The sequence below is a fragment of the Mobula birostris genome, chromosome 9 (genome assembly GCF_030028105.1).
Source record: "Mobula birostris isolate sMobBir1 chromosome 9, sMobBir1.hap1, whole genome shotgun sequence".
NCBI lineage: Eukaryota > Metazoa > Chordata > Chondrichthyes > Myliobatiformes > Myliobatidae > Mobula > Mobula birostris.
Window position 1 is genome coordinate 115,308,938 of NC_092378.1, and position 14,655 is coordinate 115,323,592.

Consider the following 14,655-nt stretch of genomic DNA (forward strand, 5'->3'; position numbering starts at 1 on the left):
ATGATGGATGCTGCTTTCCTGCGACAACGCTCCTTGTGGATGTGCTCAATAGTGTGGAAGGCTTCACCCATTATGAACTGGGTTATATCCACTACGCTTTATAGGCTTTTCTGTTCAAGGGCATTGGTGTTTCCATACCAGCCCATGATGCAAACTGTCAGTATATTCTCCACTGCACATCTATAGAAGTTTGTCAAAGTTCTAGATGACATGCCAAATCTTTGGAAACTTCTATGAAAGTAGAGGTGCTGCCATGCCTTCTTTATAATGGCACTTATGTGCCAGACCCAAGACTCATCCTCTGAAATCATAATGCCAAGGAACTTAAAGTTGCTGACCCTGTCCACCTCTGATCCCCAATGAGGACTGGCTCATGGAACTTGGGTTTCCTCCCGTAGTCAATAATAATCTCCTTGGTTTTTGTTGATATTGAGTGAGAAGTTGTTGCAGCAGTATTCACCCAGATTTTCAATCTCCTTCCTATGTACTGTATATGCTAATCCTGTATGCCTCATCACCATCTGAGATTCTGCCAACAATTGTGTTCAGCAAATTTATAGATGGTGTTTGAGCTGTGTCTAGCCACACAGTCATGGGTCATGAGAGAGCAGAGCAGAGGGCTATGCACACATTACTGAGGTACACCAGTGTCAATCATCATCGAGGAGATGTCTTTTCCAGTTCTCACTAATTGTGGTCTCCTGGTGAAGATGTCAAAGGATCCAGTTGCAGAAGGAAGTATAGAGGCCCCAGTTTTGAATCTAGTCAAATGGTACTGAGGGGATGATGGTGCTGGATGTGATGTTGTAATCAATAAACAGCAGCCTGACATAGGTGTAGTCCAGGTGGTTCAAGGTCAATTGGAAAACCTGTGAGACTGTATCTGCTGTAGACTTATTAAGGCAGTAGGAAATTTGCTGTGGACCCAGTTCCTTGCTTAGGCAGGAGTTAATTCTGACCATAACCAACCTCTCTGAAATCACTTTATCCAAAATGCAACGATGCTTCATTCTTTTCACATTGACTGTCTTGTTGATGACATTTGAGCAACTTTGGGGCAATCATAGAACTTGTTAAGAAAGATTACTCAAGCTGTTTCATTCTGTTCTACTTCCTTTGAGTTAAAGTGGTCCATAATTCAAATCCCTTTCTATGTTAAATCTTTAACAAGTAATTGCAGAATTTCATGTGACTATTTTAATAAAATATAACATTCACCTGTTTGTGTGTTTTCTCCCTCACCTAATTTACTTTGAGTATTGTTTTTAATGTACTGTTCATATGTGTATATACTGTAATCATGCAAATTGGAGAAAATTAGGGGACTAGAACCCAGTAGTGATGATGGGTGTGCTAGAATCCATTGCTAAAGTGGAAGTGGGTGATAAACAACACAGATCTGTACATTTGCTCATCTTTCAAAGAGAGACTGCTTGACTGGCCAGTAAAACTTAACTGATTTTTGGCCTGTAGGTCAAATGTACAATAGGTCAAATGAATATCCATAAAACAGATTAAAATCAAACCTGTTTCAAACCCAAACCCTGTGTAAGATTGCACATTAAATGGTTTGTTTTCCCTCTCCTGCACCCTCTCCCCGCTGTTCTTTGGATGTTTTGTTTTATTCTAAAAGCCAGATTGACCAGGAGTTAGCTGATGAAGAGGAAGAAACGGCAATAGATGAAGGTGAAGCAGTTGATGAATACAATTCCAGCACCCTGTGGGTAGATAAATTCACTCCTAAACAATACATGGAACTGCTCAGTGATGATGTGAGTACTGTTGCTGCATTGTGTTAGCAGATCTTGCTGTGCTGTAAAATGATGATAATTGTGCACTGATTGTACTCTGTGCCTTTTTAAGAGAATGTAAAGATAGTGGGAGAAAGGGGAGAAGTGGATTTGAAATCAATGTGGAAACTTTAGTAGGCTCTCTGGAAGGTGGGGCAGTTTGAGCTGAGATAGGTGGGATTTGTTGCCTGTGACTACCTCCGTTGAGTTATGGTACAGGCCTGATTGGCTGAAAAGCCGCGAAGTGTTGGTATCATTCTGTAAAACTCGGATGCCAGGAGGAGGTCTTCCATTTAAATTAATGCAGATGGATGTTTTCCACCTATTTCGAGTGAATTAGCTGTGACACTCTGCACCTTAATACTGTGCAGAGCTGTCACTCTAGATTACAGTTTCAGGTCTTGAGAATCCCAGAATTCATACCCTTTAAGAGTAAGAGTGCCATTTGCAAAACTTTAGTTGACTATTTACCAGTACTTGCTACTTCAGCTTAAGTCTTGTTGTTGTTCCTTTCCATGCCTTGTGGCGCATTGGGTGGCAACCTTGCCTTTTCTTTAGCAATTGTCTGTTTTTTACAAGGCTGAGTTGCTAGCTCGACGATCAACCCAGCATGGATTGAAAGTGTGCAAGGAGCCAGCCAAATTCAACCCCTGTACCACTCACCTTGAAGTCTGGAGTGGATGCCACTACACTGCTTGCTAAGTTTAAATCTAGCTCCAACTTTTCTCCAACTTTTAAGGGCCTTTTGTTTTTGCAGTACACCAATCGCTGCCTCCTGAAGTGGTTGAAACTGTGGGACACTATAGTCTTTGGTCGAGAAAAGACTGTGAAGAAAAGCAAACAGGTGGTAGGAAAGCATTCTTCTTTGAAACAGTCACACCAGCAGCAACAGCAACAGAATAAATGGAAGGGCAAGGCACAGATTACTGAGGAGATTCTGGATGCTGAACTAGATGCACATAACAGACCAAAGTACAAGGTAACCAGACACTGAGTACCAAACCATTTTTCTTTACCAGGATGTGTCTTGACATTCTTGTAAAATGAATGTGAACATTTAAAGAGATTTGCGCATTCCGTTGGGTTAGTCTGTAACCTTAAAAACAATAAATAGGGAGGAGTAGCTTCACTTGTGATGGCCTCAATTTGTGAAAGGTGCTTAAGTATAAATCCTTCCTTTTTTTTCCATGCATACTTTAATTGAGCAAGTGCAGCTTGGAGCACAGACATTTAGACGAGATATTAAACTACCATGACTGCCCTTTCAGTACTATTCACAGAAGGGCAATTTTTTTCCCCAATGTATTCACCAGTACTTTATGTTCAATCTTTTAAATAAAAGTCAGAAAAGTAAACTTCCTTCTCCTTTCGTTTCTCTGCCTTTAGGTGGCACTGTTGAGTGGCCCTCCAGGTCTTGGGAAAACAACATTGGCTCATGTCATTGCAAGCCATGCTGGATACAATGCAGTGGAGATAAATGCAAGGTGAGTGAGGAATATAACACTATTCCATAAAGCTAAAATCACTACAAAGCTCCAGTAAAACTGTGATTACAGTATCTGTTGAAGTTCTGTTTGCAAATAGGGCTAGTGATTTCCCCAGCTACTCATTATGCCAATCTGCTTGTCGCAGTCATGATGTATAGTTAGTTCCTTCCCTATACACTGCAAACAAACTCCTCACCAAGACCTGCTTTTGTGTAATAGCAAAGAAACATGTTTGCTTCCTGCCAGCTAACTGCAGTGGCTTAGTGTGTGCACCTGTTGGCTCCTGGATCAGATGGTCATGAGTTCAAGGCCAAATCAAGACCGCCCGTTATTTGGATTGCAATGCCAATGCAGTACTAAAGTTTCCCTTCCAGGAGCACCGTCTTTAAGATTCATTGTTAAATTAAGACTTCCTGTATTCATCTTGGATTGATGTAAAGGATCCTGTGGGATTATGGGAGAGTGAGCAGGAAATATTAAGTGGAGGACAGCAGTGTCAGTGGACCTTGTGCCCAGGGGAGGGGAGGAGAACAGGGCGTGTATTATAAACTGGTAAGCAGAGTGCCATATCAACAGTTATTTATGTTTTGTCATAGAATAATACTGTTTAACTCTTATACAGTGACGACCGTAGTCCAGAGATATTGAAAACCAGGATCGAAGCTGCCACCCAAATGAAATCTGTGCTTGGAGCCAACGAGAAGCCAAACTGTCTGATCATTGATGAAATCGATGGTGCTCCCACTGTGAGTCAGTGTTCTAAGATGGTTAAGTGTAGTTGGATCAGTTTTGAACTATCTGCATGGAATGCCACTTGAAAAAAATATATTGTATTTAAAATCTCCATTGATAGTCCCAGCAAAGATGATTAGAGTACTTTCTATTGATCTCTAAACAATTTGTCTTGGTAAGCGTGGACTAGTATTTTTTTTAACCAGGACTGTTTCAACATGTGAGCGCACGATCATTGTTGACTCTCAGCTTGACAGACTGTACCTACAAGGACTGTCACCCAAAATAGTTGAGCTTTGCTGCATTATTCATTTCTGTTTGTGTACTTCATGAAAAGAATTTACTGGTCTAATAAGAGTGCAGGAGGCTGCCAATAGTCCTGTTTTGAAATGGAATTTTCTTATTGTATCTTCTAATCCAGTTACTTAAGAAAAAATGCTCAAAATCTAAAGAATTTGGAATATGCAAAGAAGCAGCTAACTTTTGATTGACAATGGGTGATTAATGAGTATATTAGTCAAATCAGCAATAAAGAAATAAAAATAAAAAGAACAGGTGTCCCAGTCAGAGATTGAAAGCCTCACAAACTGCTGGTAGTGAGACAGTGCCAGAGGCAGGCAAAAGGTTTTTAATAAATTCTTTCAAATGTAAATGATGAACTACAACTCTTCCAAAAATCCTGCTTGTTCTTTATCACGTCAAATTCTTTTTCACTTCAAAGATACAAATGAGGAACAGAAAGCCAATTTACATGGATGTATAAATAACTTGATAGTTCCAGCAGTTACTTCTGAAAAACAGAGCGACTAAAGGCAAACCAAATCAGGAATAACATGCTGATTTGAAGAGAAAGGCGTAAAATTTGAAGCAAAAGTTGCTCTGTGTCAAATTATTTCTGTTTCAAAATAGTTATGCATATTTTAAAAGTTAAGTAGATGACTCCATCCCTTCCATAATTACTTTATGCTTGCTAACTTAAATTGATTTGATCTTAATTTGAAAATTAAATTCAAGGTAGAACCCCCTAACCTCCCATGTAGACTGTGGAAATCAAATAACATCTGGCTGAAAAAATCACGGAACAGTTGAACTGCATCTGTCAAGGGTGGAGGGGGGTGATTAGGAACTATGGATGTTTCAAACCCTGCACTATGTTGGAAAGTAGAGAGCTAAGTCAGACAATGTAAAGATGGCAGGTGGTATGGTGAGCTGGGCTAGAGGTGATTGATGGACTGAGGAGAGTTGAAGGATGGCACATGCAGAACAAGCACAGGAGGGGAAGGGTAATATTGAGAGAGAGCTGATGGATGGAGTAAGAAGGCATGAAAGGGAGAGACAGGCTACGAGTGCTAGAATATGATGAGGGAGGATAACGCACACCATTGTGGGAGAGGTGAATGGCAAATGGAACTATAGCCAGATGGGGAAAGGGGGAAGCCTGTGGGTGAACCATGTGTATAGTGGGTGGATTGTACCAGGAGGAGAGGAGGATCAAGCTGGGTGATGGTGGCTGGTGGTGTGGAGGTAGGAAACTGGACACAATGGGACTACTGGAAGAGGATGGAAAGAAGAAAGAGAGGGGGGTGGAGGAAGGTGCCAAACTCACTGGGTTACCTAAATTTGAAAATCTCAGCATTCATGCTATTGGATTGTACACTATACCCCAGCAGAATATGAGGTGTTGTTCCTCCAGTTTGTTTGGAGCATTTACTTGGCAGTGGAGAAGGCTGAGGAAGAGCAGGTTGGTGTGAAAATAGGAAGAGCAATTGCAAGTGAAAATGCAAAAATCAGATCAAAAATGATAGAACTGAAAACTTGCAGTTCAGAAGTGGCCTCTTCTCTGACTATTACATCACTGGCACCTTCCTGTTCACAAAATAAAAAGCAATCCAATCCAAATTGTCAATGCTTAATCAGTTTATTCAGCATATGTAGTAATAGGAGCGAGCCATCATTGTCTGATCTATTAAATAGCATATTCACTTGTAATTTGCTCAATGATTCCCAAATTGAATTTCTCCCTTTGGCTCCAGGCCCTGGACCAAAGCCCTGAATTCCAAATGTGAGGTGAGAGTGTTTATTCTTCACATCAAGGTAATGAAATTGTTTGAGTCCTAGAGCCCTGCTAGCACTGAAGGTACTTAGTATTAAAAGGAAGGCACCTGAGCTGAAGTCCTACCTTACAGTAACAGTTAATGTTTCAGATTGAAAACCTAATGAAGGGGCTTTAACCTGAAATATTAACTCTCTTTTCCAAAAATACGACCTACTCTGGGACTTTTCCAGCATTTTCTGTTTATTATTTTAGATTTCCTGCATCTGCATTTTTTAACTTTGTGTTTTAAGTATCCAGATAAAGGCAATTTCTCCTGTCATGAGCTCAGAAGTAGAAATGTTCACACGCTTCCCAAATGTTCAGTTCCATTCACAACTGCTCTGAAAATCAAGCAGTCCATGTCCCAGTGCAGCAAAACCAATGTAATAATTTGTTTTTGCGCTGCTAAGTGGCAAGTAATATTTATGCCAAATAATAACTGTCTCAAAAGAGGGGGAATCTTGCTGACCCTTGATGTTCAGCAGCTTTATCGGAAGGACATAATATAGGAGTAGTATAAGTCTACTTTGACCCGAAAGGCCTGCTCCACCCTTCAATATGATTATTGCTGATCAGCTCCAGGCCTCATCTGCTAGTTCCCTAAACACTCGTTTTCGGATCTTAGAAAGAAATACACCTACTTCATCTCTAAATGCCCCAGGACTCGCCAAAGGAGTAAATTCCAGGGATTCCATAGCTCTTGTGCCATTTTCCTCTTTTCCTTTTTCTTCTTCCTAGGATGTGCATTTTGATCTTGGGAAGCTGCATTTAGTTCACTGGAGTATTCTTTTATTAATCCTTCTATTGCTCCCTTTACAATCTGATCTCTCCTCTTGGTTTCCTCATCCACAACATCATCTGACGAATCCTCTGTTTTCGTATCTCCATTAACTCATTTCTGTTTGGCCTTCCATTCATCCCAGCTGAGCTTTGGTCTTTGTATCTATTTTTACAGGCAGCTGTTTTTCTCCCACAAAGTTCATGCAATAACCTCAATGCATGAAGAGTAGATTCTGGATCTTTATACTCACAAAAGTCAAATTCTTGCAACTTTCCATAAGCTCCTGAACTCTCTTCCAGCTTAAGACCAAGCCACATTTCACAAGTAACTGGCTGGTTATCATATAAGGAGTTTTCTCAGATACATTGCCTACAAAGACAGTTGTTGTCAGACCACTGCTTTTGTTACTTTCACAATCCCACTGAGCAGCATGCTCCTTCCTTCGTCCAATATGCTTTCCAACCAGAGGCAGAGAGGTTGGACCAACATCAGTTTGCCCTCTATTGGGCAACGGTTCATGGTGTTCGGCATAATCCAGTACCTTTCTTAATTTGCTTTCACTTGGCTATATTGCAGGGGAGAATGGCATGCAATTGATGGATGGATCTCTAAGTTGTAGTTGTCTCAGCCAATCACGGCCTCACAATGCTGGCCCTCGTGTTTTTACCACATACAAGCCCCAATGTGGTTTGTTGTTTGTTGTATTTCACTGTTACAATGTTATTCCCACAGGAGTTAGCTTTTGTCCAGTATAATTTTGTAGCTGGTTTCAGTTCAGTATCTTTGAAATGGCCTTCAAACTCATTTTGTGGAATAACTGAAATAACCGAGCCAGTAGCCGATTCCATTTTAATTAATTTGCCGTTCGCATCTAGTGTGAGCTATATTGCTTGTCTGTTGTTAGTTTTCACTTTGTAAATCTCAAAGCTATGCAGTCCTCTATCACTCTTATCATCAACAGCATACAGATTAGTGTTTTTTTTAAGCTAAATCTTGACTTTTTATCTTTTTCTCTACCCTGCACAGTCCATTTATCTTTGTCTGTCACAACATGCCCTTTGTATATGTCCTACTTTGTTGCATTTTCTGCAAATTTCACCTTTAAATCCGCATTGGTCTGATGAATGTGAGCCCCTGCCGCAGTGGTAATACAATTTATTTGGTCAGTTGGTTTCTATTCAAATGTTGCAATTTTGCTCAGGCTCACTTCCATTCCTGACTGCAACAAAATTGTGTCTCTGTCTGCTGTTTCCATGGATACAGCTACCTCAACTGCTCTTAAAATGTAAGGTGCCATTTTTGAATGGTTTCTTGTAAGGTTCCACAAACTAAGCGATCCTTCAGTGCATCATTAAGCTCTGTAAATTTACAAGAGGGGAAGATCCATTGAAGAAAAAGAATGACAAAAATCGCAAGAAAATTCCAGAAATTCTGTAAGGACAAAAGTATCCTCGGTACTTCTCTGATTTGTGCTGGGCAACAGAGGGGGGAGTGGGGGGAACTGCAGTTGCCTTCAGGGAGAGACGGTGAGCTGATGATCCTGTCCTTCATTGTTGTAAAGAAAGCTGTGTTGGGACTTCTGGATGACCACAACCCATCTGTTAGCTTTTATTTTGCCTATTCCCAGTTCCACACCACCTCTTGCTATCATATAGATGGCCCATTATATTCTTGCACAGTAGCAATATTCGGCTGAAGATAAATAGGGGAAGACACCTTTCTATCAAAGCAAGAACAAAGCATAGCAAGGTAGCGGGACTGAAAGTCATGTGCAAGAATCTCCAGCTTGGACTTCGTTGTGAACATTTTGTAATCTCCTACACTTGTGAATTCCTAATTATTGACAAAGGAGCTAATGGATTGGAATTATGCCATTTATACTAATGTTCCAACGCAATGGTTTTGAAAGTACGAATTCAAGATTGTTTAATGTCATCTCCAGTACATAAATGCGACAGAGAATGAAATAATCGTTACTCTGGATCTGATGCTGCATTAAAAAAAACACAGTAAAATAAAGAACACAATCATAAAAAACACACACACAATAAATACAAATAAATATGTAAGTTAGCTTATATGCATAGATTGTATATCCATAAAGTGACACTAGGCACAGGAGCGTCTGTACATAAGGTGACTGACAGGAAATGATAAAGTACTGGTGGTTGGGGTTGTAGAGGGGTGGGTTAGTGGGTGGATGTGTTGATCAACCTTGCTGCTTGGAGAAAATAACTGTTGAGTCTGGTGTTCCTGGCGTGGAGGCTACATAGCCTCCTCCCTGATGGGAGTGCGACAAACAGTTGATGTGTAGGGTGGGTGGGATCCTTCATTATGTCACTGAGCCTTTTCTAGCACCTTTATCTATGTATGTTCTTGATGGCAAGTAGGCTGGTGCCACTGATGTGTTGGGCTGTTCTGACTAACTGTAGTAGAGTCTTTCTCTCTGCCGCAATGCATTTTCCGTGCCAAGCAATTATGCGGCTTGTTAGGGTACTCTGTTCTATACATCTGTAGAATGAGTTGAGTATGGATGTGCATGGTCCTGATCTCTTCAGCCTCCCTAGAAAGTAGAGACACTGGTGAGCTTTTCAGATAGTGTATAATGCATTCTGGGACCATGAGAGGTTGTGTGACATATGCTGTTACAGACAGTGGCTGCTCATCTGGGAGAGGGATAGCTTTCAGGCTGGCGTTGTGTTGCATGCCGCAAAGCATGCATTAGAGCATCAGAGAGGGAGGCATCATTAGTAGAGTCAACACTGTTCTTCCTTGCCTAGTCAGTAATGCCCTTGATGCCCAGCACACATGCTGGGGATCATTACCATACAGATGTTTCTGAATTTTCTGAACATAGGTGGTTGAAGCCGTCTTGATACTTAGGATTAGGTTTCTCTTGGCTGCTCTGAGAATTGTTCTTTCACCAGTCTTGAAGGCAGCGTCCCAGGCTTTTAGTAGGCTGCGTACCTCAGCATTCAGCCAAGCTTCTGGTTGGGCTGTGAGATGACTGTTCTCGAGGTACCGCTGTCTACATTTCCACACCCCCCCCCCACCCGGTGTGCGAACACTGAAGTCATACTAGGAGAGTTTTACGGTATCATCAGCTCTCTACAACACAAGCATCTGGATTACCTCCGCATAGTTGCAGGAGACAGCAATCATGTTAACCTGCAGGACACTTTACCAAATTTCCACCAACGTGTCACCATGGCCATTAGGGGAACAAACAGACTCGACCATGTCCTCATCTTCGTCACTCTGACCACATCTCCATCATATTAATCCCAGCATACCGACTGCTGCCTAAAATGGAGAAATGAGTCAAGAAGACCATTGCTGTACGGCTTAATGAAGCAATCACTATGCTCCAGAACTGTTTTGAACAGACCAACTAGCAAATGATCAAAGCAGCCACCACAAATGGAGAAGAAAGAGACCTCCAGGAATATGCCTCATCTGTCTCCGGCTACATCGGTGTTCGCACATGGGGGTTGGGGGGTGGGGGATGTAGACAGCGGGTGATGAACAGAACAGTAAACTCCCTGAGCAGGTAATGTGGCTGGCATTTAATTGTAAGATGTTCAGTTGCCACAGAACAGTGCCTACTAACCGCAGATGAGTTTCTGCACCAACCTTTATCAATGTACACACTGATTCCACCTCCTTTGAATTTCCCTGACCAGGAGTTTCTGTCTGTGCAGAGCAGTCATCCCATCAAGTTGAAATGCTGAGTTGCTATGTTGTTTAGCCGCATTTCGGTGAAAACCAGAATGCAGCAGTTTCTCATCTCTTTATGTACATTTATCCTGTGTGCTTAATGCTGCCTAATTAAAATAATCCCTTCTGCTTGCACATAGTTTATAAACTATTCATGTGCCAGCCTAAGAGCCTGTTAAATACCTCTCTTGATTCTGCCTCCATTGTCCCTGACAGTATATTCCAGGCACCCACCATTCACTGTAAAATTAAAACTTGCCCCACACACCTCCCTTGAACTTTCCGCGATTTATCATAAAGGTAGGTATTAGACATTTCAACCTTGGGAAAAAGATGCTGGCTATCCACTCTTATCTATGCCCCTCATAATTTAATAAACTTCTGTCAGATCTCTCCTCAGTCTCCAATAGTCCAGATTAAACAACCCCAATTTGTGCAACCTCTACTTAAAGCACAAGCCCTCCAATCCAGGCAGCATCATGGTCAACCTCTTCTGCATCCTCTCTATAATGGGGTGGCCGGAATTAAATACAATACTCTAGATGTGATCTAACCAGAGTTTAATGCGTTATGGAAAGAAACCTCATCCTCACCCAGACTGGCCTGTACAGTTCCCTCTCCAGCTTATGAATGCCTACTTGTGTTTTACTTAGAGATACTGAGCAACATGGAACAGGCACTTTCAACCCAACGAGCTGCACTACCCAACAGCCCATGTACTTAACCTTAGCCCAATCACAGAACAACTTACAAACACGTTGTACAATGACCAATTAACCTGCTAACTGGCATGTCTTTGGACTGTCGGAGGAAACCAGAAACAAGGAAGAAACCCACCTGCTCATGGGAGACCATAGAACATAGAATAGTACAGCAAAGTACAGGCCCTTTGGCCCACAATGTGCCAACCCTCAAACCCTGCCTCCCATATAAGCCCCACCTTAAATTCCTCCATATAACTGCCTAGTGGTCTCTTAAACTTCACTAGTGTATCTGCCTCCACCACTGACTCAGGCAGTGCATTCCACACACCAACCACTCTATGAGTAAAAAACCTTCCTCTAATATCCTCCTTGAACTTCCCACCCCTTACCTTAAAGCCATGTCCTCTTGTCTTGAGCAGTGGTGCCCTGGGGAAGAGGCGCTGACTATCCACTCTATCTATTCCTCTTAGAGTACTTTCCTAGAGTAAAGCCCTAGCTCCCTTAATCTCTGATCATAATGCATACTCTCTAAACCAGGCAGCATCCTGGTAAATCTCCTCTGTACCCTTTCCAATGCTTCCACATCCTTCCTATAGTGAGGCAACCAGAACTGGACACAGTACTCCAAGTGTGGCCTAACCAGAGTTTTATAGAGCTGCATCATTACATCGCGACCCTTAAACTCTATCCCTCGACTTATGAAAGCTAACACCCCATAAGCTTTCTTAACTACCCCATCCACCTGTGAGGCAACTTTCAGGGATCTGTGGACATGTACCCCGAGATCCCTCTGCTCCTCCACACTACCAAGTATCCTGCCATTTACTTTGTACTCTGCCTTGGAGTTTGTCCTTCCAAAGTGTACCACCTCACACTTCTCCGGATTGGACTCCATCTGCCACTTCTCAGCCCACTTCTGCATCCTATCAATGTCTCTCTGCAATCTTTGACAATCCTCTACACTTTCTACAACACCACCAACCTTTGTGTCATCTGCAAACTTGCCAACCCACCCTTCTACCCCCACATCCAAGTCATTAATAAAAATCACGAAAAGTAGAGGTCCCAGAACAGATCCTTGTGGGACACCACTAGTCACAATCCTCCAATCTGAATGTACTCCCTCCACCACGACCTTCTGCCTTCTGCAGGCAAGCCAATTCTGAATCCACCTGGCCAAACTTCCCTGGATCCCATGCCTTCTGACTTTCTGAATAAGCTTACCGTGTGGAACCTTGTCAAGTGCCTTACTAAAATCCATATAGATCACATCCACTACACTACCCTCATCTATATGCCTGGTCACCTCCTCAAAGAACTCTTATCAGGCTTGTTAGACACGATCTACCCTTCACAAAGCCATGCTGACTGTCCCTGATCAGACCATGATTCTCTAAATGCTCATAGATCCTATCTCTAAGAATCTTTTCCAACAGCTTTCCCACCACAGACGTAATACTCACTGGTCTATAATTACCCAGACTATCCCTACTACCTTTTTTGAACAGATTCTGTACAGATCGTGCCAGAAGTGAACTCCAGAAAGCCCAGGGCTGTAATAGTGTCCTGCTAACCTGGACAATACTGTGGTGCCCTAATATATAGGCCATACATATGAACAGATACTTGGAAGGTTGGCAGCATAGATTTGCCAGCTGTTGTGTTGTTCCAGGTATTTTCTGCAGCCATAAGACTCCATTTGTAGCTGCAATTCTGACTTGTAAGCTGTTCAGGTTGCAAATAGTTCACAGGAACAGAACTCTGCTGTAACTTGGGGAGATTCTCTGTGTGTTACTAACCCACTAACACTGTTGGGTCTAATTGCTTCCTCGGTACATTAAATTAGCAGCACCGCTAGCAACATTCATTTCCTGTGAATTTATGCAGGTAAATGTCTTTTTCAATGCTTTTGTTGGATTGAGAGACGTTTGAAGTAACTGTATCACCACTTATCCTGTTGCTGCCCCTGATCACTGTCGAGCTGAACAAAATGCAATCTCTATAAGTGTTGTTCCAGGTCTCCTGGCTGGAAAGTTTGGAGCTGATTTCACATTGATTCTTTGTTTTTCTTTCTCTGACAGGCTGCAATAAACACACTCCTGAATCTTGTTAACCGTAAGGATGGGAAGGAAGCTGAAACACCAGGAACTGCTGGAAAGAAGAAGAAAAAGGAGGGAGAAATTTTACGAAGACCAATCATCTGTATCTGCAATGACCAGTTAGTATATTTGTTTCCGATGCTACAATGTGCAAAGTTTGCACTTCAAACCATTTCGAATGGTAACCCTTTCTGCAAACTCTGCTTGCCCTCACTGGTCATAATAAGAGTGACACAGATGCCTGTTAAATATGCCCCTGAACATCGGCACAGAAGTCACCACCTTCAGTGGAGTTACTTGCCCCAGAATACCACAGATTGAGCTGTGATTTAAGACAGCTTTCACATGAGACGGTGGGCACGTGGCCAAGTGGTTAAGGCATTGGACTAGCTACCTGAAGGTCGTGAGTTCGAGCCCCAGCCGAGGGAACGTGTTGTGTCCTTGAGCAAGGCACTTAATCACACATTGCTCTGCGACAACACTGGTGCCAAGCTGTATGGGTCCTAATGCCCTTCCCTTGGACACACAACATTGGTGTTGTGGAGAGGGGAGACTTGCAGCATGGGCAACTGCTGGTCTTCCATACAACCTTGCCCAGGCCTGTGCCTTGGAGAGTGAAGACTTTCCAGGCGCAGATCCGTGGTCTCGCAAGACGAATGGATGCCTTTTTCACATGAGACAGAAGATTTTGCAAGCAAGTCTCACTCCTGGGACTTGAACAGCAAATAGACAATAGGTGCAGGAGTAGGCCATTCAGCCCTTCAAGCCAGCACCACCATTCACTGTTATCATGGCTGATCACCCACTATCAGTATCCAGTTCCTGCCTTATCCCCATAACCTTTGATTCCACCATCTTTAAGAGCTCTATCCATCTCTTTTTTGAAAGCATCCAGAGACTTGGCCTCCACAGCCTTCTAGGCCAATGCTTCACTGAGTATTGAGAGCCACCCCATTGCTGGTGCAAGCCTGTTTTTCAGATGTTGAAGGGATATTTTGAATACCTCTTGAAAGGTATAAAAGATTCAATGGTACTGATTGAAGGAAAATGTGGTGCTCTTTCCAGTCCAGTAGTCATTCATCAGATCAGAGCAACAATGCATATTGTCTGGTTATGTTGTTGTGGGAATTTATTTAATGCCAATTCTGCTGCTTTTCCTTTGTATCAGCAGAGACTATTCCTTCGTCTGTAATGTGGTCTGGGACTTCCTACTGTTACAAAGAGCAAATGCAAGTGTTTCCTGTTTTGTG

General features: G+C 42.4%; 1 protein-coding gene across 1 annotated transcript in view; it reads left to right on the plus strand.

The window, feature by feature from the left end:
• chtf18 (CTF18, chromosome transmission fidelity factor 18 homolog (S. cerevisiae)) overlaps positions 1 to 14,655 on the plus strand; it is a 98,618-nt gene that overhangs the window by 17,115 nt on the left and 66,848 nt on the right. The window contains exons 7-11 of the mRNA XM_072269505.1: positions 1,634 to 1,772; positions 2,548 to 2,769; positions 3,177 to 3,274; positions 3,900 to 4,023; positions 13,388 to 13,524. Of these exons, the coding sequence (XP_072125606.1) occupies positions 1,634 to 1,772; positions 2,548 to 2,769; positions 3,177 to 3,274; positions 3,900 to 4,023; positions 13,388 to 13,524 (720 nt within the window). The remainder of the gene's footprint in view (positions 1 to 1,633; positions 1,773 to 2,547; positions 2,770 to 3,176; positions 3,275 to 3,899; positions 4,024 to 13,387; positions 13,525 to 14,655) is intronic.